General features: G+C 38.9%; 1 protein-coding gene across 3 annotated transcripts in view; it reads right to left on the reverse strand.

Annotated features, from left to right (window-relative positions):
- Nucleotides 1-207: 207 nt before the first annotated feature.
- Nucleotides 208-25,460, reverse strand: part of LOC123959365 (A disintegrin and metalloproteinase with thrombospondin motifs 7) — a 98,122-nt gene continuing 72,869 nt past the window's right edge. Inside the window, exons 17-24 of one of the 3 annotated variants that reach the window (XM_046033373.1) lie at nucleotides 22,889-23,015; nucleotides 19,725-19,938; nucleotides 17,620-19,425; nucleotides 17,065-17,217; nucleotides 16,471-16,644; nucleotides 15,549-15,695; nucleotides 13,604-13,766; nucleotides 208-1,823 (exon numbers count right to left, since the gene is read on the reverse strand). In XM_046033373.1, coding sequence (XP_045889329.1) covers nucleotides 1,642-1,823; nucleotides 13,604-13,766; nucleotides 15,549-15,695; nucleotides 16,471-16,644; nucleotides 17,065-17,217; nucleotides 17,620-19,425; nucleotides 19,725-19,938; nucleotides 22,889-23,015 — 2,966 coding nt within the window. In that variant the 3' untranslated portion in view covers nucleotides 208-1,641. Of the gene's footprint in view, nucleotides 1,824-13,589; nucleotides 13,767-15,548; nucleotides 15,696-15,788; nucleotides 15,897-16,470; nucleotides 16,645-17,064; nucleotides 17,218-17,619; nucleotides 19,426-19,724; nucleotides 19,939-22,888; nucleotides 23,016-25,460 lie in introns of those variants that run through there. The other 2 variants (XM_046033374.1, XR_006822279.1) reach the window with 2 other exon arrangements.

The raw sequence follows: 25,460 nt of genomic DNA on the forward strand, positions 1-25,460 counted from the left end.
TAAGAGCGATACGCTGCATGTAAAACGTTTGGAGGGTTATCCAACGAAGGTTGAAATCAAGGGCAACTGGACTTGGTTGAAGATACTGGAAGACGTTTCGTCCCTCATCCAAAGGACTTCTTCAGTTCTCAGAACTGAATCCAAAGTCCTTTGGATGAGGGACGAAACGTCTTCCAGTATCTTCAACCAAGTCCAGTTGCCCTTGATTTCAACCTTCGTTGGATAACTATGACCTGGATGACTGAGAATCTTCATAGACGTTTGGAGGGTTGTGTCTTTTTATCCTCTCCCAAACCAAAATCACAAGAGTAAGGAATTAACTAAAACGTTTTTTTGTCTTCTCTAATTTATAGTGCAAATATTAGCATGTGTAGCTATTTACAGTAACCCAGCGTTGCTTCCAAGGCCAAAATTAGCATATAATTAGCTAATTACACTGTTGTGTGAGGTTACAAGTGATGTAACAAATTACTGATCATGGATGATACTACACCAGAGTTTATGCTAATGTTACAACAAGTTGAATAGATATCCTCCCAGCGTTATGTTTGCCAAATGACAATTAGTCAACTTCTTTAAAGCTTATTCTCTTGTAACATTAAAATTAAAAACATACTGTTGGAAATTACGAACATCGAAGCATGACTCTATGTACATTAAGCTAAGCATCCAAACTATGTTAGAATGAATACTAGTCTCACATATTACACTAAGGCCAATCTGCTCTACACTGCAAGAACAATTTTGTTTAATTTCATGTCTATTATACGAACCATGAAATGGTGAGAATGCTGACCAATATCTGTAAAAAAAAAAATATCTCAAATGTCCCAGTTTTCAACATTCACTACCAAATTGTCTTGAGAATGAGTTTTTAAACAGTTAGTGGAGCTAATGTTAGCCTAGCCAGCTAGCAACAGCTGCTAAACTTTGCCATTATAGTTGGTTAAACAGACAATTGCAGACCAGAAATGAGAAGCCTGCTTTTGTCTACATCTGTCTGAAAGCAAGGATCCACTGAATTTCAATAGAATATCTGCCAACATTATTGTAAACTGCACACCTGCCATGTAAGATCAGAATGCTTGTAGCAACAGTAACTGGGGGGCTTTGCTAACGGTCAGTTATTTCTAAATGCATTAATTCACCACTTACTTTTTGCTTCATAACACTTGTACCACATTATACATAAAACCACATTGTGAGTTGTATACCTGTTGTAATCCGTTCAGTTTCTGCTGCTGTCAATAAAATGAAAGCATTGTACCAACCATTAAGGTTAATGAGTGGTTTATCCACATGTGTAATTATGTGCATTATTAAGCTACTTAACATCAATAGGTGACCCCTTATGTAGCACCATATCTGTTAGAAAGAAATCTCGATTCATTCAATGTCATTCTGGTCAAACTGTATGATATAAGTGCATACAAATATTTACATTCTCATTGTTTTGCTAAGAGAGGCTACGCTTTGTTTCATTTAGCCCAGTTAATTTCAGCACTCTATAATAATTTCACCAGCACAAAATGCCTGTTATTAAAATTAATTCATAATTACTCTGTAAAGAAACAAGGAAAGGGCTCAGATGATTGACTTTAAATGATGATTCATATTTCATCACTCAGTGGTGCAATCAGTTCATGATGAGGCATGTGAGTGGTTACTTTGTTGCACTTTGTTGCGAGACGTGCTGCTGGAGTGGGAACGCTGGCTGCAGGTTTTGCAGCACTGTGCTCGTACATTGGGCAAGTTGCAGCGGCCGATCAAACGAAGAGTCTGACAGAAACGAAAGGTGAGCCGATCACGTAGACATACTGCTCCTGTGACAGAGAGAGGAGAAGGGGGGGGTTATATACTGAGGTTAGATTTAAATGTAAATGCTCTGTATTTTTATAGCGCTTTTACACTACATCGCATTCACCATTCACACACATTCATACCCTGATGGAACAGCCACCAAGGACAATTTGGGGTTGAGTATCTTGCCCAAGAACACTTCGACATGCAGCCTGGAAGAGCCGGGGATTGAACCGCCAACCTTCCGATTAACGGGATCTACCTCCTGAGCCACAGACACTGTTGCATCATTATAGAATTAATCATAGACACATCATAAGCCATGCCCTTAAGTTGAACAGTAACAGATGTGGCACTTCAGAATTTTTTTGCCTTCCACAACAAATTCCACAACGTGTTCTGTGACGTTGACCAACAGGAGCATAGAGTGCTCTTCCACGCACAACTGTAAACATGGCAAAGCAAAGAGGAATTATGTTGTTGATTCTGTGAGGTGGAACTGAAACAGAGGAAAGATCACATTCCATATTTTAGTTCACACGCTTTGCATGTTAACCAATTACCAAGAAAACGCTTACAGTGTGAGCTAATATATTTAAATGTAGGTGTTGGGCTTCCCCCCACATTCTCACAAATGTCTTGTGAGAAATTGAATGTACAAGAAAAGAAGACAATTCATCGAAACATTCACTATGCTAGAGGGAAATTCACTACGATAACAAAAGGGATTTGTATGTTTGTGTACACAAGTTTGTTTCCCTCAATCAGAGTACACATTTTATTATCTGCTTTGTCTTTTTTAAACCACATCAGTTAGAGCAGAAGCATGAAATTGAAAAACCAGGCCAGACAGTGTTTTGAGCGTGGGCTGTTATTGAACCATTACACTTCATCTGACACTCAGTGTTTCAGAGCCTGATGTTGTTGATTGTCTTCTCATTTAAGAACAGCTAAGTGAGCAGGAATCAGAGGTCCTTCAGGAATTAAGTCAGTTTTACCACCTGTCATTTAAATTCCCAATAGCACTGCTCTGGAGTAACTGTCAAGGTAAAAAAGAAAAAACAACCCACAATTTCCTGCTGGAAATCAGTAAATAATTTCAGCAGTTCAGAGCGACGGAGGCCACGGCTGATGGCTTTAACAGACAACTTAAGTATTATGGTTTAGCTATAAACCTCCTGTGATTTTCAATGCCAGTAACAACTGTTCTGAGAAAAAATGTTAGGAGAAAAAAGTTGTATTTCTCAGAGTTCTCTGAGACCTCAAACCCTCAGCTCAAAGCTCAAGTTGAATCTGTACCCATGGTCTTCGCAGTCTGCATATGAATGGTGACATTATGATTATCAGATTAGATTATTTCAGTGCTTTTGTATGTAAATCAGGAGTCACATAGATGTAGCTGACTGCAGACAGCAGATGGCTGAAGGCAAACTATTGACTACTAAAATGTAAAGTGAAAAGAAAAGTGTAACTATTAATGACATTTAAAAAAAGAAAAAGACAAATCAGTATCACCTACAGTGAATCATATTGTAAATATCCTTTACTTAGCTTTAATGTTTATATGAGCTATCCTGTTTTAAGTTCTATTATATTCTTGATATGACAAAATCACCGGCCTCATCCAGGACGGTGACGAGTTGGCCTACAGATGGGAGGTTGATCAGCTGGCTCTCTGGTGTGGTCAGAACAACATGGAGCTTAACACGCACCTGAAGTGGGAGCCCAACACTGACACCATCATGAAGAAGGCCCAGCAGAGGATGTACGTCCTGTGTCAGCTCAGGAAGCTCAACCTGCCTAAGGACCTGCTGATCCAGTTCTACACAGCTATCATCCAGTCTGTTCTCTGCACCTCCATCACTGTCTGGTTTGGATCTGCCACCAAAAAGGACAAGAGCAGACTACAACGGACAGTCAGGACTGCAGGAAAAATAATAGGTGCCAACCTGCCCTCCATTCAGGACTTATACATTTCCAGAGACAGGAAACGGGCAGGAAACATCACTGCAGATCCATCTCACCCCGGACACAACCTGTTCCAGCTCCTCCCCTTTGGTAGGCGCTATTGAGCACTCTACGCCAAAACCAACAGACAGGTTACCACTTATTATTTATTTATTCACCATTCTCTCTTTCAGTGCTGTTCATACTATGTCATATTGTATATACTGTATACCAATACACCTACCTCAGGTCATAAGGTCATAGGTCTTATTTATTTTTTCCAGCATCCTTTGCACTATGCTCCATCACAATGTGTACATGTGTACATGTATGTGTACCTGTATATCATATCCACCTCAACATGTACATAATGAGAATAATAGTTTACTCCTGCATCCTTTGCACTCTGATCACTGCACTATTTGTCAATATGTCTATATTGTTTTGTTCATAGTGTGTATATTAGTGTTGTCTATACTGTAGCTTGTGTCTGATTTTATTTTATTATTTTATTATTGTGTTATGGTGTTTTTGTATGAGTAAGCACATCATGAGCAATGTACAATCCTGACTCAAATTCCTCGTATGTGTACACATACCTGGCAATAAAGCTGATTCAGATTATGCGCACATCTGAAAAAACAACATACATTTACCCTACAGCACAGTTCAGCTGACAGTTCTATTCACAAGCCAATTATCAACAAGAAGCCATATGCAGTCAGCTTGACAGCAGTGCTTCAAATTGTGTACAAGTTGCAATGATGCAATTTCCAAAGGCTTGCGCCAGAGCGCACTAGAGCACATGAACCAGCACAAAGGGTGAGTATGTACTGACATTGAAATGCTCCATCCATCCATCCATCGTCAGCCACTTACCCTACATACAGGGTCGCGGGGGGCTGGAGCCAATCCAAGCTGACATCGGGCAAAAGGCGGGGTACACCCTGGACAGGTCGCCAGTCCATCGCAGGGCCACACATAGACAAACAACCAGTCACACTCACACTCACACCTTTAGGGTCACCAATCAACCTAGGCCGCATGTCTTTGGATGGCGGAAGGAAGCCGGAGCACCCGGAGAGAACCCACGCAGACACGGGGAGAACATGCAAACTCCACACAGATTTTAAATTTAATTACATTTCATGAATTTTGTGATATCTTGGTAAACACCAGCCTATGACAAGATGTCACCTAAATCTGTCTATTTTTGAGATCTAGGGATTGTGTACAAATTAACGATATAACCTAAGGGAAAGATCAGAGGGTCATGAAAATCACTTATTTATCCTCTGAGGACCATGATTATTCACAGCATATTTAACAAATATCTAACATTTAGTTCGAACAATATCTTTTCAAGAATCAAAGCGTTGGACAAATGGAAAAGTGTCATCTCATGGTGGCACCAGAAGCAAAGTCAGGGTTTCCTCAAAACAATTATAAATAATTAATGGGGACAATGGATATCCATACCAAATGTAATGACAATGCAGCCAATAATTTCAATCCAATAATATTTGGACCAAAGTGTTGGACTATGGTTCTACAACTACAGCACCATTTTACATGGCCCATGCATACTGTACTACTGAACACACTGCTCGATAAAGATATTCTCAAAACTCCAGAGTGCAGAATTTCCAATGTCAGCCAGATCAGAGAGACTCCATGACATCAACGGGGTACAAAGGTCACAGCTGCAACTCAATACACAGCATTTCCTGTGTGTTTCTATACAACCCCATTTGCTATCTTTGACCCAGTCACCAGAATGCCCCATATAGAAGAGTAAACAAAAAAGGGTGCAGTGGGACATGGGACTTCCGCAGTAATATGCTTTTCTTTCACTATCTGAAAATAAAGAACCTTGGGTTTGGAGAAAAAAAAACATGTTTATGGGCAGCCCCGCAACCTATGATCAATACTGTCAGTGGATGCAGCTTTGTATTTGTTTTTTAGAAAAAACATCTTATAATCCAAAGCTCACCGATGGTTAATCACAGCATTTTTAAAGAGCAAACTAGGGAACAGAATGACGGGCTCTTGAATCACTTACAGTACATATTGACTGGAAATGACCAACTAGATGAAAATTCAACCTTGCATGAGCACAAGAAGGTCTTATCTGTCCATGTTCTTTATAAAAATATATACACATGACTTATTTATCTGCAGATAAATAGAGAACAAGTACATTACAAAATATTTAGAGGAAGATGTTCATTGAACGGTCATTGCAGAACAGTATTGCTGCTGAAATGTAAATAATTAGCACTGACAGTAACTGATGAGTATAAATATGTATGTGTGTGTTTTAGTTACTTAGACCTGCAATAACTGTAAAAGAAATACTATTTTGTTTGGCCACTTGGGGCTAGAGGAAACTAGCTAGATAGTAACTAACAAAACACTGACTTGTCACCTTTTAAGTTGATATGGAGAACGTGTTTGCAAATAGTTGCTTATTTGACCATCCAGCATTTATGGAGAAATATTATAATTTATTTGCAGTTATGTTTCTGTCCAATATTCACTCTCTTTTAGGTCTGTTGGTTTTGGTGATGAACTCCTGAGGGAAATATCTGGCTCTATATAGGCTGCTAAATGCGCCGCTATGTGCACCAGGTAGTCTCTTTGTCTGTCTGCTGTTTGGTGCTGAGCAGAAGATTCGGATGATAATTTTCAGTAGTTTCATCATCATGAGCGACCCGTTTCACATCGTCATTCGATACATTATTATACAAATATTGATTATTGCGGCTTTGAAGTGTTAGGCTTAAACCTCTAATGTCCAGTGAAGGAGGTGGAAATGTTCTATCAATCTGTGAAGTGAAATACTTGGTTACCTCCAATATCTTTACATTTTCTGCTTGTGGGACAACTATGGGACATCACACTGCATTTAAATTAATAATAACAATTACAGTTCAAGTTCTTTATTTGAAATGTAATGTTAAAAGGTATGTTAATGGTTGACAATGTTTTACTGCTGCAGCAGTATGTTTTATTGTGTTGTTCCACGCGGTCTGGGCACTTCTACATATTGTGTGTGCGCATGAGACTATAAACAACATAACTACGGAACATCTAACTTCAATAAATATTTATTATTTGGAAAAAATCAAATTAATTGAAATTGATGATGCAGACACCTACAACCACAGACAAAAACCACCATTAGCTCCCAACGGTGCTGTAGGAATCTGTATGCCTTGAGATTGAATGCAGGTCATTTGTCCCCTTGACATTCTACCATACTCCCCTCTTCTTTTCCCAGACAACATGGACACTGACCACAGCCTGATTATATCACTTTTTTGGTGATAGTGGCGCCATACTTAACAACAAATGGCCTATAAAACCTCTTTATAAAACAGAAATGCACATTTCCCTTAGAGCTACTTTAAAATTCTGCTTTGCTTTGATGCAAGGACATTGCATGTAAGTGTCTTATATGTATGCATGATTCAGCACATATTGTAGAGGTTAGACTCAGGACATTTGTCTTGTCCAACATGAGTTTAAGACAGAACTCAGTGGGGATTGGGGTCAAGACTGAGTTCAAAATCAGCTCAAGACCAAGACTGACAGACCTCTCCCAAGACTAAGCATAAACTAGGAACCAACCAGCACCCAATCACATCCTAATCAATATTTGGCATTCAACACAGATCTACTGTACTACCATTCACAGACTGTCTGCAAACAGTAATGTGTTAGAAAACAAAAAACAGCATTGAAACAAGCACCTAACTATCCACTTCCTTGTCCCTTCAAACAGGCAGTTGTTTTTGGAACCACAGAGTTGCAGTGAAACTTCATATTTTATATAAAATCCAAACTTCCACAGGTTTAAATGTACTTTTTTGAACTACTTTAGGTCCTGCTGCTGATAGTAAAGTATCTGACAAGAATGGACATCTCCAACCCTCCTACCACCATCTCCTGACAGAGCAAGTGACACACAAGCCCAGATGACTGACATTAGAGATGACACTCTACTTAAATGCACTTTCAGCGTCCTCTCTCTCTCCAGCAACATTTGTCATGGTGGCAGCAACACACTGCTGTACTAAACTCTGTTTTAAAAAGCTGCCATATCAATATAATTGATTAAATATAATCATAATAAGTTAAGGTTGGATGTTTTTTGTGGCATCTCATTTAGCTGAAATCCCAATAAAGCTAAAATATGAGTTTCACGATTTTGTGTGCACTGTGAAAAGGAGGATTGATCAAGATGGTTTCCTGGGAAAGCACAGCACAGATAATGGCTGGGTGCACTTGTTAATGTCAAATAAAAGAAACACTTTACAAGAGTTCTGTGTTTTTCCTGAAGTACTGTATTCATGTAATACAGTCGCAGGCACGAAGCAACAGAAAACTAAAAGTTTCAGAAAACGTCTCTAATGGTGTCATGTTGTTTTTTTTCCCCTGATAAATGTATCCTTCAAAATCTCGTGTACAGTCCATGTGAAAGATGAACTCAGATCATCTTCATGTTATCATCCTACTGCTGCTAAGGAAACCAGTCTTGTCTCCTGAGAGGGATTTTAACAACCTGCAGCCCAGATATATTGTCAGGCATTCAAAAAATGGAAATCAGTCTTAGGCTCACACAGCTGCACACGTGTCTAAGGTCACAGCAGTCGTTTCACATGAAAGCAGCTTCTGTGTGGAGCTTCCAGTCCAGGTTTGATGAGAGGCCACTTAGAGCTGCTTTCGTCATACAGGCTTTAACAAAAGCATGAATATACGACCAGTTTTACATTGTGTTGGTCAATTTATCACTGTGGGGCATATTGACAAATGACACATGACCAGACCTTTATTAATGTCAGATGAAATGTTGCCCAAGTACTATTTACTAGTTGTAATGTAGACTTTGATCACTATTGTGATTAGCTATCAAGGATACTACAAAAAGTGTAAAAGTTTATACTACACATGTTGTAAGTATATTCTATATGCGATGTGTAAAATGACCTTCTACTCCATCACTTTACATTTCCATCAAGCCTCGTCTCCAGTAACTCTTAAGGGATGTTTCTGATCTGCATCCAATTACTTTCGATGTAGCATCAGAAAGGCTCTGAATTACCATAAGTTGTGATGTGGAGTCATACTTAAGGAGATTTGACAGGAATTCTGCCAGGCACTCGTTTGAATGCATGCCAAATACATTTATTCATAATGCAGATGCTTTTGTCCAAACTGACTTACAAATGAGGTACAATCCAAGCCAAGTTCCACCTGTCACAGATACAAGAAGTAACATATAAGTGCCTTGCAAATGACTTTTCCTCAGAGAGAGATAGAGCATAATCTCGGAAGAGGTACACAATGCAAGGTCAGATCTAACTGTGATATAATTATTCACTTAAGGCAGTAATGTATCCAGGAATTTCCTGAATATGGGTGGGGTCACTTTGCAGTAAAAAAAACAAAAAAACTAATTAATTAGTTTATATTTCAGTGCAGGGTTTACACATGTACTTTAGCGAATAATATATTTGCTGTAGCCGAATACAATTTTTAAAAAAACATCTACAGCACTTGGCTAATATTTCACATTTTCTATATCTGCCTTTTTTCATAAATGGTATTGTCTATTGGTAGCATTGTTATAATTAACCATACGCTCACAGAATGCCTTAGTTTTATATTTGAAATTAATATTAAATAGGCAAATTGTTGTTAAATGAGTTACTACTATACCATAATATAGGTAGCAAATTAAACCACGGACCACTGAATGAGTGTAACAGTAGTTTCTTTACATTTTGTAAATAACACTAGTGCTGCCAGTGGGTGTTCACCATGTCCCATTTACTTTACTTTAGTTTTCCAATAATTTGGTCTCTTTTCTGACCACCACTCAATAAATCAAATGTATACAGGAACAAACGCATCCAGTGACAAGGAATCATGTTATTTACATTTTATGAAAGCATTTACTCAAAGAGGTGGTATTATGCTTTTTGGCTTTTTCCCTCTCCTTTATTTAGTTATATATCTTTTTTGTGCATGTAACAGGTTTGCAAAGTGAAAAAGCCCAAAGTCCAGCCCAAAGGGAGTTCCCATCTCCCACAAAAAACTCTGCTCTGAACTGCCTGAAAGCAGCTTTCATCCCTGTGATGACACAGGGATGAAAGCAATATGCGCGTCATATAAGGGCTCGCCAAGGGGCTAGTCCGACATGCCCTCAAAAACACCGGTGGAAAAACACTGAGTTGCAGCACACACTTCCCCTCTCCCTTCCAAACACTAGCTAACCTCCAGGCAGTCAATTGTCATAAAGTTGTTACTGTGATGTAGAGACAGAGCTCATTTAAAACTTTATGGATGAAAGATACTTTTGTTATAGATTAATAACTCGCCACTCTGAAACTCATCCTTCAGTCAATGTTGCTAAGCTGGTAAGGGGAACGTATACAGCTGAAACAAAGCCCTGTTTACCGGCTTCTCACTGACCCGCCCTTCTCTGTTTCTGATTGGCTAGTAGTCCTTAGGAACTAGGAACTGCGCATGTGCAACGCCCAACAAAGCTCATGTAGAGGCAAGATGTATCACTCCATAGCTAAAACGAAGCCTTCAACACACCATGTAAACCTGTTATGGTACAAGCCCTAAATAGGATTTTGAACCTGAAAATGAACATACCACCTCTTTAACAGACTGTTAGGAATAGTCAAATGTTGTCACTAACCATTAATGCATGACATGTTAAATCAGATAATTGATTATTGTTATGGTCATTTTAAAAGATAATATGATTATTTTAATTTCATGTGTGTAGCTTACAAACGTTTACCTGTTGTAACCTTACTGAAATGCTTGGTGCAGACGTGTGTAAAAAGTAGTCCCAGTTAATAGTCTTTGTCCTGATTCACTACTGAGTACTACAGGTGGCTGCTAACTCTGAAAGAGAAGTTGCTTCAACTCATATACCCAAAGGAGCCACCACAAACAGTAGATTCCAGCAGAAAAAAATATCGAAAGCAGGAAATATGCAACAGGTTTAACATTAACTTTTTGGTTTTAAATTGGCTGATAATTTTAACATTTAAATATAAAGATACTATTAAGTCTAAAGATGAAAATGTATTCCAATATGAAATGAGAACAGAGCATAATTTTAATTAGATTAATTATTCCTGATACTTGCAATTATTGTCCAATTATAATAAGCTGACCCGTATGTCATGCAGCAAAGTTACTTACATGGTTTTTCAGCAAATTTTTTTATCTTTAATATAATTTAGATGTTGATTCCATCAAATCCAAAGCAAAAAGTTATCATGATTGAGGTGCCCAAAAACATAAGACTTACACACAAGATTATTCAGTGCTTCATAAATAACCATCTGGCTATTTTGATTCATTTAGTAAAATCACATCTCGACTTTAGAACAAATCCAACAGACTTTGTATCTGAGTCCAATTCAACAGCTTTGATGAGAGAATCATACATTTCACTACTACTACTTATTTGAATGGATGAGACTGTGTGGAGATAAATATCTGAAATACACATTCACAAAACACAGTGCATCATTAACACCCCTGTTAGAACAGGTATAACGTTTGGTAAATGTGGGAGGTGAGACATTTTTTGGTTTTCCTATTTATTTTGATGTTCCTTTGCACAGATACCATTTTATATTTTGGATGGAAAAGTGCTAATTCCTGAATATGTCTTTCATCTAAAGGGGTGCAATGATTTAGCATAAGGAACACTGTGATTGCAGATCTGATATAAAACAGAACTGCCACGGACCTGCTGTGGCCTATATCAGAATATTGAATTAAAGAGTGCAAATTATGTTTGTTTAATTACAGTAGGCACAAATATAAAAGTATAAAAGGAAAAGTAATGAATATTCTTGGAAATTATCTTCTATTTATTTCACGAGAGTGCTAAAGTTAATAAACTCCATGTTGCAAAGCTGAGAGGACCATTAATACTGAAAAGCTGAAAAGCTGAACAAAAAAAACAGCTATAACCCACTGTGTTCTGCAGATAACTTGCACCTTCAAACAAAATCTAATGGAGGAAAAATACACCTCTAGTGCAACAATTGTAGCCTTTTCTAGTCACATGCACATTGAAACTAGACTCTAAAATTTACTGTAGTTGTAATGTTTGGGTATACACTGTGACACAGTTATACTCAATCAAAAGCAAAATATGGAAATGTCAAGCCATGAATGATGTATTTCAAGCAAAAGAAGACTAGCAGCCTATACTTCCCCTGCTGTGAATAGTTTCTTTGATTGCAAATCTTCCTCTACTCTATCAATTCTTCTTCTGCATGCCTGGCAAACAAAGAAGACATCTGATGCTACTGTAGTCAGCCTTTCCACTGGTCTTATGATATGGCATCATTAGAGGAAGAGCTGGTGGATTCCCAGTGATATCAATGCTGCTGTTGATGACCAAGGATGGTAAAGCGTGCTGCTTCATATGGTAAAAAAAGCTGGTACCATAAGGCGGTTTGATAATGAATACCCCTAAAATAAATATACTGTATAAATTAAACATTAGGGGCATATTATTGATAGTGATAGGACATTTTCTCTTTTTTTACCACTTTGGTTTAATAAAGGAAATCAATCGGTTGTAATGTGTTTTTTGCACATTGTGTGTGTTCTTCATGTCGATTTGGGATACTTTCTGTTGGAAACCCTAATTTATGTTTACGGTTTTGGTAAATTGCTCTAGTTTGACATTTCACTCAAAATCCTCGTTGACATGCATAAACAGACACTGGCAGAAATCTTTACCTTTATTGCTTAAGGGTCAAACCTTTTCTCTTGTGTAAATTCCATTTTCAGATACCCTATAATCAAAGTCCAGCAGCAATTACAGGTCATGTGTGTCTATCCTCTTTTTTTTTTGAAATTTGGCAAATGTCAAAGTTCTTGTACCAACCTTTTAACACCCATAGTTGCCTATTTATAGCCAGTAAATCATGATCACTGAATCATGACTGTACCTAAATAGTCACGTGACACACGCAGTTTGAAGACAATAACATAGGTTCATGGTGTAACATTTACAATATACAAGCCTACAGCTTGCACTAACTTTAAATACACTGTTTTCTTCATGTACGTTTCTTGGACCGGCCGCCCATGTATATTAACAGCGGACAAAGTATATTTGGTGACCCATTTTAGCCGTGTGCAGAGAAACACGGAGAGATGTGGTCTGGTATTACGTTAAAACTCAACTGAGACTCAGTACTACGTTGGTTTTGACCCACATGTAAACAGAATCACAGGTAAGTTTATGAAACGCAAAAACTTTATATAACGTACTGCTGATGGAGAAAGTGAGCAGAGCAGCAACTCCTACAGGGAGAGAGAGACAGAAAGAGGCGGAGGTGTAGGTCTGTTTGTGTGAGTGAGTGTGGGGAGAAGAGAAGAGAAGAGAAAGGGAGCAGATTCAAGTAGTGACTAAAATAAGTAGAATAACTTGCTATCAATACGAAGAGGTTTTACACCGCTACCGCCACCCCACCCCCCACACTGGCTGCAGTTACACTGTCATTATGAAAGATCCGGGGAGCAGGTGTGTCGGTTCTGTCCCTCGGAACCGCAACACGAGACCGCAGATTTTTGTGTCGCTGTTTCGGTCTCGGTTTCAGAACCGTTACAGCCCTAGTAATTTGTTTTCCCTTGTTTGAAAACTTAAAAGCATAAGAAATGAAAATACACAAGTAAAGCAGAAGTACCTCAAAACTGTACTTAAGTTCAATACATAGGTAAATGTACATACACAGTTACATTCCACCACTACATAAAACTGAAGAAAATGGATTCAAACACACCTTGAGTTACTCACCAGATGGGGCGCTTTCGCACTCCTGTAAGTTACACTTCTGGATGCTCTCAGGCTGCGGCTTGTGGTCACATTGAGCTTGATCCACTTCTTCATCTGTCTCATCCTTTGTGTTAACACATCGGATGAGTCGGCGCTGCACTCCACCCCCACAAGAAGCAGAACACTGCAGAGGTGTTTTGAAAATGAAAACACATTGTAATGTATTGGTACTTCTTGCTGTAACACTGTCTATTTTGTCATAATTTCATCATACAATCACCAAAGGTTTAGATTGTCAAAACTTTATGTTTATTTTGTATTTTTGCTATTATCATGATATTTGCATTTGGGTTTGAGACTTTGATTAGGCTACTTGGTGTCAGACAAATCTGGCAACACTGGATATTATTCTCAACATTTGGACATATTTTGACAGATTGCAAGCAGCAAGAAGACTGATGGCTACTGCTTTTGTAAGCACTTCATTGTGCTCGTGCTTGCATGTGTTCAGTGACAATCACTGTATAAAATATGCTATGGGCATGTTTTTGATTGACTGTGTGCAGTTTAAAGACTCATGATTCAGGCATTGAAAAGACTTGATGAAAAGACCTGCTTTTGTGGACAGGAGTCATGTGTAAGACCTAGGCTACTAGGAGAAAATGACATTCAGATAACAGTCATAATCCCCAATATGGGTCAAGTTATTAGGAGAAGTCAATATTCATTCTTGACACAATAGGCGAATAAAGACGGTGTTGCGGTAACTTAACTTGAGTGGCTGTATTACCTTGGCACTCCAGACACACGTCTGTTTCTATTGATTTCCCATTGCTTATCTGGGTTAAGGTCACAGTTTTCTTCATTTTCTCACACGCTTATCCCACATTCCTTCTCTGGCTATTGTAGATCCAATCAATACATTTCCCTTTATTTCTCATATCACTCGCAAATCCTTTGACCCATCTCTTTAGATCTCCCTCTTCTTCATCAGCCTTCCTGTATAACCTGCAGTATTATATTGATCATGATGCTATATCATTGTCTTCCAGTGCGCAGCAATGCTCCTTCTCCTTCTTTTCCACACTCATCCGCGTTCAGTGACCTGGACCCTCAGAGTTAATTTATGTACGCTCCATCCACACCTGCTCCTTCACTCATTTATGAAATGTAAAATCTAAGGGTGCTTTCACACCTGTAGTTCGGTTCATTTGGTCCGGACCAAGTGAAAACAATTATACACTGTTGCATTTTAGTTCTGGTCCAATTCATGTTCACACTGCAGTTTTACAAATGAACCAAGAGAAGTAAACATGACGTTACACAAACTAACGTCATGGTTAACTTGTTGATCATCCTGCATCATCAGAACCCTTAATGAACTGACAGGGTAAACAGAGTAATACTTGCCCTCCTTTTTTAACAGAATGTAATCTATTAATCCGTGAAAATACCTGCGCTGACAAGTATACATTACCAAGTGATTTTTATAAACATTGCATGGTTTTTAGATCAATTATAAGATCGCTGGACAGCAGATGGATTTATTAGTGGTTTAACTTTGGAAATAATGCTCAGATCACATTTTTGCTATCACAAAATCCTGTGATTGGTTCGTTTGCTTTCACATCACAAGCGAACTGCACCAGAGTTCGTTTGAAAGCGTACCGACGCTTGTTTGGTCCGCTTTTGGTGCGCACCCGAGTGCGATTGCTGCATTTACACCTCCCCAAACAAACCGCACCAAGGGGGAAAATGAACTCTAGTACGATTCAAACGAACGAAATGAGGCAGTTGTGAAAGCACCCTAGGAGCCAGTACCAACGTTTACTCCAAATATGGTCCATGAATCAAAAATCATGCTAGATTATTATCTCTAGTTGTTACTGTTTTTTTATCCATTTTGTGTGTGTGTGTGTGTGTGTGTGTGTGTGTGTGTGTGTGTGTGTGTGTGTGTGTAGATCACCTGTTCCCAAGATCCAGTAAGCCACTGAGCACAAGGCTGGTTGTTACAAGATTGGATGCTGCTGGGCTGAAGGTCCACGTCACATCGATCCTCTTCTGGACAAGCGACAATACGCTGCTGCTCACCTCCTCCACACACCTCAGAGCACTGATCAACACACAATGACAGGCATATGGAGTATATGAATCTATGTCACACAATAAACCACCAAATTCATCTTACACTTTTCATGAGACTCACAGTATGTTTAATAGTTGATTGTCTCCTGGGTTTGCTTTTCCAACCATATATCTTTTGAATCCAATGCTGCTCAGTTGCTAACACGTAAATCTCAGAACCTCCTACCTACTGTAATTGAAGGCACCCACCAAGAACACCCACACACCATTAACACACAACAATAACATCATTTAAAAAAAGACCACGCAACATTCACTTTGACTCTTTGGCTCTCAAAGTTTAATTCATTTCTGCACTGAAATGATTAGAAACACATACTGTAGCTACCAGGAAAAAAGGAATAAAATCAATCAAAAATCTTACCGTGTATGGAATGGTATGCTTTGAAAAATGTGTGGGGTAATATAAAGAAAGTGAAATTTGGGTCTAATCCTTTAAGGGCATGTTTTATCGTATGTGCTTTTGATGCGGTGTTGAAATGTTTTAATGGTTATCATCTTGTCACTATTTCATTTGAAAGTTATGTGGAGCATGTTCTGAGTAGAACTTTTCCTTTCCAGTATTTTGATACCACACTAGCTTATAAAGATTTCACAAATGAACTCACACACACTGAAAAATTACCTAAAATTCTTTTTTTTAGATGCAGCATGATGTCAAACACACTTTTCAATGCTATATTCACTTTCATTCTATCGTACTTAAAAAACAGAGAATGCATTATTCATTTTATACAACTCACTTCACCCCAGGATGAGCTGTACCAGTCGAGACATGGCTGGAGGTTACAGGGCGTTTGGGTTTGTGGCCTGGAGGACATGGCTCGGCAGTGAAAAGGTCTTAGGGGCCTTTGATCCCGCATGTCAAAACAATGGACTTCTCGTGATTTAATGCCGCCTCCACAATTCTTGGAGCACTGGGAAAAGACATGGCATGACTGTTATTCAAACAGCATGAGCTTCTACACTGAACACAATTATAAACTTTTTCATCATGAGCTGAACTCAAAGATCTAAGACTTTCTCTATGTACAGAAAAGGCCTATTTCTCTCAAATATTGTTCACAAATCTGTGTTAGTGAGCACTTCTCCTTTGCCGAGATAATCCATCCACCTCACAGGTGTGGCATATCAAGATGCTGATGAGACAGCATGGGTATTGCACAAGTGTGCCTTAGGTTGGCCACAATAAAAAAAAAAGGAGGGGGTTGCGTTACACCGATTGTTTAGACGTCCGATAAGCAGGCTGTCAGCAGTCAGCTACTGTAAAACTTACAGTAAAACAATGTCAGTATCATATATTGATTTTGGTAGTATAATAAAAGATATCATCTCACCTTACTCCATTCCTCAATTTTCCATGTGGAGCAGGGGCGCAGGTAACACCGCTGGGCTGGCGCAGGCCTCTTGGCCGGATCGCAATCAGAATCTGAGCCTGTACTGCAAGCCAAAGTCCTCCAGATGGCACCCAGACCACAGCTGGTGGAGCACTGCCCATATATATGAGAACCCAACTTACACTTTGCAATATTAGGGTTAGACGCACAAACAGCTCCAGCATGCACAAGAAAACAAAACAATGCCAATGTTTTTTTTGGTGTAGTATGGTCAGGCTTTAAGCATTTTATTATGTGCAAATAAATGCAAATCCTTTAAATATAATGAAGCAACCATTTATCAACTGTAACATAAAAATTACATAAATTAACATTAGCTGCGTCAGCTCTAGGTCAAATGGTGTCTCCAAAGGATTCAGTTAAATGCGTGGAGGAAGTAAACTAGACGCTGTGCCTGCATAATAAAAGCAGTCAAACAAAAATAGTAAGACACAGCCGTGCTTTTTCATACAGTATAACAATAATGCCAGAATGTGTGAAATAATGCAGACTCACAGCACTCCAGTTGCCAGTGACCCAGTAGGCAGCATAGGTGACTTGTGTGGAGGCTGAGGTTTGGACAGATGTTGGCACTGGAAGTGGCCACAGAACAGGTGGAGGTGTTGCCACAGCAGGTGTGGGTGTTTCCATGTGCTGTACTGGTGTTGCACTATGTTCAGGAGGGGTTGCTGTGTTTGTTGGAAGCTGGTATGAAGGAACAGGACGACTGCTACTGCTGCTCCTCACCACTGGGGGAATGACTATCTCATTGTAGTCAAAATCAGCTAAATGAATGGCTGCAGCTTGGGATGTGGAATCTGTTCCAGTTCTCTCAGTGAAGGCAGGTTTTGTCAGTATCTGTTTCATTGTAGCTGGCAGGAAATCTGCTGGAGTAGGCTGAGATGCTCCTTCCTGGTTTGTAGGAGGTATGATTTCTGTTCCAGTTACTGTGGTGGAGTCATCAGAGGCCTCTTGGTTACCTGAGATAAGCAGAACATAAATGGGGGGAGGAATGGATTTCTCAGAGGCAGGAAGTGAGGTTGTGCTGAGTTCAAGATCAGTATCCCATGAATACTGACTAGTGGCATACACTGTATCATAATTAGTCTGATCCAAGTCAGAATCCTCCAATGTGAAGGTAGTTGGAAATATTGTTGATTTACTTGTTGTCTGAGGTATTTCTGAAGCACTCTCTTCCAGCTGGACTTTAGTCTTAACCTGAATTATAGTTCCTGGTGTGGCAGAGCCTACAAGGCCTGGACTCTCTACATCTTCTTGGTCTGCAGAGATATCTGGACCTAGTGTACGTTTGTCTTTGTAACTGTACTCATAATCATCACGTTCCTCTGTCTCCTGAGCACTCACTGTTGTAGCAACAACAGTATTAATAGTGGTTTGATGTCCTGGATGGGGAGCAGCATGTTCTGGAGTCACAGTGACATCCTCAATATAATTTTCCTCCTCATTGACATTGTTTTCAGCCTCCTCCCCATATTGCCCCCATTCCACATCATGTGTAGGCTCCTTTGTAGTGAAAACCAGACTAGGCATTGTGCTAATGTTTTCAGGCCACCCGACACTGTCATGTATCTCTTTTAGTGTTTGAGAATGCTGTGTAGTAGACACAGGCAGAAGATAATCCTCAGAAAGAAAGTCATCCAAATTTTCTGAATTTGTTTGCATAGAGTCTTTTGTTGCTACATTTCCATTGTCCTTCTTATTGTCCAGATATGTGTTCAGTGGCTCTTCAGTTGTGTAGGTAGCAGCCTTCGAAATTGTAGAAATGGCTGAAGTACCTGTGGGAGGTCTTGTAGTTTCCATGTAAGCTTTTTCTTTCACACTGTGGGTAGGCTTGGCATCCTGTGGAGGACTGAATCCTTGACTGTCCACTGAATCTATTCCATCACTCTCAAAGTCATCCGACAAGTCTTCATGGAAGTTGATAAAGTTATAGTCATAGTAAAAATCATCAACTTTAACGCTGTCTTTCAGAGAGTGATCAATGTTTTCAATGTTATTGTGGTAATGAAAATCTCCCTCAACAATGTTAAGATTATTAGGATTTCTTGGCTGGGATCTGGTGGTGCTGTATTTGGGAGGTGGTTTCACTTCAGGTATGGAGTTAATTTCGTTGAGCACTTCTTTGTTCGACCAGCCGCTTCCAGACCAGTCGTTACCAAAATTATCCACTACCTGTGGACAGTCCTGGATGTAGCACGTAGTGACAGCAAGGGGCTTCTTTTGGGGATCACAGTCAACACCTGTGTTTCTAGAGCAGGTTACATTACGGCGACGTACTCCACTTCCACAAGTCAGTGAACACTGCACGGAAGAAAAAACACAACATCAGATCATGATCATGCCAAACGTGTACTTTTAAAATTTCCCTGTGCCAAAATTAAGAAATACACTGCACAAGAACTAGAAGATAAGAACATTAATTACTGTTCTTATGATTATTAGATCATTTAACCTCATGTTTCACAGAAAGACCTTTTCGGAAAATGTGAAAGTAGCTGTAAGAATTTCTGGTGACATAAAGAATCATTTACATTTTCATTTCTTTTTGAAACAGCATCATTGCATACAAACCAGAACCTCATATTCCAATCCAGACTCACCTTTGACCAGCCGCCAGTGGTCCAGTCTGCTGGGCAGGGGATATGTGTGTTGCAGGAGGATAATGATTCAGGTTTGGGTATGTGTTCACATTCACTGGGCTCCAGGGCTTTCTGCTCCTCAACACTTACTGCCTGGATGCAGAGCACTGTCCTTTTAGTCAGACCTGACATCCCACAGCTCGCCGAGCATTTCTGCCACTCCCCGACCCACCATCTACACGCAGAGATACAAAAGAAGAAAAAACCTTTCCAATTTAATGGTACACTTGTGATAGAAAATAACAATATTTCACAACTGTGCAAATGCAGATGACTCACACATACAGATTTAGATGGCAGGGAGTACAGTTTTATCTCCATCCAGCTTACAAGGTCCATATTGTGTCTTCGGGGTGTCAATAGCAATGTCAAAGTTTTGCTTTACTAAAATGGTAAGATTTCTGGGTCAAAATGTTGAGCTCTTGACTCACATTTTCAGCTGTCCAGAGCAAAAACCAAACACAAATGAGTAACTATTCTTACTATACTTACTTTGTAAGAGGGTGATAGAGACACAGAGTGGAAAAGAGTGAGATCTTTTGCTAAAACAATTACACACAAATAATTACCTGTGAAACTACTGATTTCTAACAGGAATATATCTGATCTTCTGATGAAAACACAATATTGTTGCTGCTGTTCTGCATGCACAAAGCAATGTGTGCATGCATTGTTTTCTGGGAGTTCCTGTGTGTGGCTAAGTGTACTTGAAATAATACGTGAGAACAATAAATTATCAGTATATTGAATGGCTACAAAAAAGTGTCACAGAAAAACAATCTCTGTAGTGGAATTAGATTTTTCCACCCTATTTATAAGCTGTGGACATTAAGATTAGTCATTCTTAATTTTTTTGTCACTGGGTAATATTGATATTGATGCCCTATGTGATGGTTTCAGCAACACAAATATTGTCCTTTTATTATTAATTGTAACATCCACAGGAAGAGTGGACAGTGGTTGAAGCTTAATTCCTTTTGGTGCACCTACATCTGTAGCAACGGCATTTAGCTAATTCACTACTGATAATACCTCAAGTTAATAAGCCGCACTTTGGTGCAATAAAATGTGTGGGAGGAAAAACGTCTCAGTGAAGCAACCTGCCAGCTGTGTCCAGTCAGCTATTTTACCTTACCTGTCATCCCTCACAAAAAAACGTCTAATCTGAAGATCTTATGCTTTCAAAATAACCATAATTTGTCATCAATTGCGGAAAACATACATACATATAATATATATATAAAATACAATCAAGGATTAGTGGTGTAAATATGGATTTTTTCTAGGGAGAAAACCAGTTTTATTCTTTTAAGAGCCCCTTTGTCCATGAGAGCTCCTCCTTGAAGTTCCATACAAACTACTCCTAGTAATGCTCCATCAACAACATGTTAAAAAAAAATAGCACTTCCAGACATCAAGACATGACTCAGGAGGCAGTTTTGATAAAGTGGAAGCACAGCAACAGCTACTTCAAGTTTTCGACTTTAAGAGACTACAATAATCTAATCAAATTAAATTTTTTTTTGGCCTGTGCTTGAGTCGTGAATACCTCTTTGACTGAGGCCGAGCGAATTAGAGACAGAGCGGCAGAACATGGCGGTGAAAGTTAGCGATGAAATATATTAGCAGTTAGTTTCAGCCTGGCAGTAAATGTGCAGTGTAGGTCACTGTGTGTCCGTTAATAAAAGTCTGTAGTTTCCCCAACTGCTGAAAAGTGAAGGCGGTTACAGCGTGTTTTTGGCTGTTTATAAGTTGGTTAAATTAGTAACGAAGTAATATTACTCGGCTGTACGTCATTAGTACTACCTTAACCTTACCTACTTCTCAAGGGTTGAGAACATCAGGTACAAGCTTAAACTGGTGAACTGGTCTGTCTGTCTGTCCTGTACACATACAGCACATCCTGATAATTATTTTTCAATTTTCACAGAAGAAAATTAGGGACCATGGAGCTGAGGAGAAGTAAATGCTAACTAGTCCTTTTAAGCTAATTAGGAGTTTCTTTTGGATTTCAATGCACAAATTAAATGCTTAGTAATTATCCAGAGATCCTGTATAGAAAAAAATTATGTATCAAGATGCATCGATACTCGTCTTATAATCGCATCGCAGCCCTCTGATTCATAATCGAATCGAATCGTGAGGTGCCCAGAGATTCCCACCCCTATTTAATATTGTTGCAATTCATAGTTTTCAGTCACGTGACATGCGCGGCGACCTGGAGGGCAAAACAACAAACCAACATAGCGGCTCACACTGCGACTCTCCCGTAGAGATCGGCAAAAGCAATCAGATTTTATTTGGATCACCTTTTAACTTAAGAAAAAGAAAGACAAATGAACACAAACTGAAAGTGTCCCTGCCACCGCTCGACTGCGGTAATGTTTACTTTTACCTTCTGGGGAATCCCTCACCTAACACAGCCCAGGCTTGTCGCCTCGATTAACAAATCCGAAAGCACAATAACCATCCAGCATTTTGGCAACGCAAAAAGTAACAAACTCAAAGTAACATATTGCATATTGGTTGTCAGGCAGCGGAAAATAATGTATTTTTTGCCCTCCAACGGAGCGTTTTCATTGAAATGTGACATCACGTGAACACTATGAATTGACTTGGCTGACAGGCTGATAAAATCATAACTTACTCAATGCCTATTTAAGTAGTTAAAGGTGCAGCTGCAGGATTTTTTTTTGTCATATCTGCAATGATAAATTTTTCATCTTATTAGCTGTAGGCTGTCTTAAGATATGATAAAACAAGTAGAATGGCATCTGGGCTTGTATGTGCAGGTAGAAGTCCATCTATCTGACATATGGAGCAATCAAGGTGGTGCCGTTTGCAGACAGGTGAGTTATACAAGTTAAAAGAAATAGCAAAGTATGTACTCTTATGGACACTTCTATTTTTAGAAGTAAACAATTGTTTGTGGTTTTTTGTTTGTGTTTTTGCATTTTTCCCTGCTGTACAAAAATACTAAACCTGCAGCTCCATGAGTTATGTGACTGTGGGTTTGGTAGCTTAGATTATTTGCTTCAAAGCACACTACAAGGTGTTTGTCTGAGTGTGTGTCTGTGAATTCTGCTGGTGCCATTTTGTAAATCATGTCTGGGAGGTAAACTCACATGGCTGGACATGGGTCCTTGTTACAACTGGTTTGGTTATCGTCAGGTCGAGTTAAGGGGTCACAGAAGTGCTCCTCCGCTATCCCAGTTGTCTTTTCCACACAGTGAACAATTTGCCTCTGAACACCTGGAATGCCAGTGAGAGGAGAGAAAAGCTTTTGTGACTGAGCAGCATACACACAAACACATACATGGTTCCCAGCTGCCTCTTAGTAATAAATAATAATAATAATACCCTAGTACCTAGAGGGCACCTGGTAGGTCACTATTAGGTGACTATTCTGGTGAAACCAGAAATAACATTACTGAATACAGAAGGATACAATTCTATGTTATAATAAAAACAGGATCACCACACACTATTGTTACACATAAATATGAAAAAAATGTGTTTTAATTAATTAAGTAATTATGAAATTATGAATTCACAGCACATGTTTAAAAGGGTTTTAGATCTAATTAAAACACTACTGCCAGTGGTAAAATAAAGATGTCAATTTAATGCAGGTTAACTCTTAATTAACTTAACATAATTTTAATATAAATATGTAACAAGTACAACATCACAAATCAATTTCCTTCCTTCCTTCCTTAGAAAAGACTAAAAAGACTAGGTTTCAGACAACATTACATAAAGCAGTACACAAAAGAACTTGACAGAAAAGGCTGCGACAGATTTATCTCCTGTAATACCACTCTCAATCATTACTCGGCCCTCCTGAGGGGACATCCACCCCATCAGAGCAGGAGACACCTCTCACCTGTCCATGCCCTCTGCTCAGGGCCTGCTCAGGGCCACAATGTGTGTCTTATAGCTAATTTACACCTTCAAAGGCATCTTTTAAAAGACAAGACAGTTACGTTAGATTGAAAGCCAGATGGAGACAGAAAAGAATAAGGGAGGAAAAACACAAATAATGTTCTGTGGTAGATATTTTGCTTTAATGCAATTGTGGGTAAAACCCTGCTCCAGGCACATGGAAGCAGGACGAGTATTGTCTCTTGATGTGCTATCTTTTGAGCTTTTTCCTCTACAGTAACAGTAGATATGGATACTAAAGCCAGTGTTTATAGAGATAAGGTTAAAAAATCCATATTCTGCTCCAGTGGCACTTCTACACAATATACTGTACTAATTGCAAGATGGACAAAATGTAAAAAACAATTTCCACCAACATTCACAGCCTTGGTGGTAGGAAAGAAGCACATATTAAACAACAGAGGACAAAACATCAAAACAGTTTGCCATGTCAGTGTATTTTGCACTCTGCACAGAAAGGCAAAGATGTCAAGAACAAACACAAAATTTGTTATAGACGGGGGGATGGAGAGGCGAGAGGTAACAAGGACTGTAAACTGATCTGGAGGTGAGACTTCAACAGAGTGAGATGAAAGTCAGATAATCTATAAAACCTAATGAACTGGACTAAAATAACATTCATACTCGACAGTTACACATTTTTGTATTTGCTTGCTGTTTTCATCCAATTTTGTCTACATTATTATAAACTTGACCACATAATGTCACCTGTCCTGACTCTAGCTGTACAAATTAAACATGTTTAAGATAATCCTTATGAGAATGAGACACAGCGATGGTATTAGAAAACAATTAGGCACCAATAACAGAGAAAAGAAGCAATTATGTAAAACAAAATAGTATCATGTTAATGAAATAATAATAACTCAAATATATTATTTCAGGGCCTGCCAATTATGCCTGTCCAGCAGTAAAACTGAGCATGTGTCCCTTCATTAACAAAGTACACGTCAAAGACTTCAGTCCAGTGTGTGAAGCTTGATGCTTTTGCAAGCGTTAACATGATCAAATTCAGCACTTGTCTCAACTGTCAGGCTAGGCTATTGTCTTTGAAAGTCTTTTTAAAAGTTCTGAATTCTTTTTTATGCAATGTTAGTTTCTAAAAAGGTTTACTGTTCAGCCTCATGGGACAAGCTTTTAAATCACAGGCACGCAACCGGTTTCACTGTTTTCCTTTTATTCATATTGTAAAGCCCCACATAGATCTTCAAGGTCCATCACCCACATCAAATGTACTAGCTCTTCTGCTACATCAGTGAGATCACACTGAAGGACTCCTGAGTGTTAACGTGATAAATAGCTCAATATAGATTTGTTGACAGTCCAAACGAAATATGTCTTGTGTACTTCAATCCTTAAATGACTGACATCCTTTTTTCCACTCAGGAGTGTTTGTAATGTAGATTCACCCACAGCATGAGCAACTGCATTAGAACATTATCTGATTCCATAATAAAAAAGGTAAAAGCCTGTGTAAATAAGACCCTACAAAGACAAGTGTTAAGAGCATCTACACCAAACACGAACACTGAACTTAAAATCATGCTGTATGTGTTGCTAAGGATGATGCTAAAGAAAGTATATAGATAATACTTTTAGCTGTTAAAATCATTTCGTTTTCTGTTTCAATTGAATACTTTCAGATTGTAGTCAATTTTAGATTAATTTAAAAACTACTCTCAAGAATTTATTTTTATTTCCTTTTTGATCTTTTGGAAAAAGATTCAGATTCACTACACAATAACATGCTGG

This window comes from Micropterus dolomieu, linkage group LG20, assembly GCF_021292245.1.
Source record: "Micropterus dolomieu isolate WLL.071019.BEF.003 ecotype Adirondacks linkage group LG20, ASM2129224v1, whole genome shotgun sequence".
Lineage (NCBI taxonomy): Eukaryota > Metazoa > Chordata > Actinopteri > Centrarchiformes > Centrarchidae > Micropterus > Micropterus dolomieu.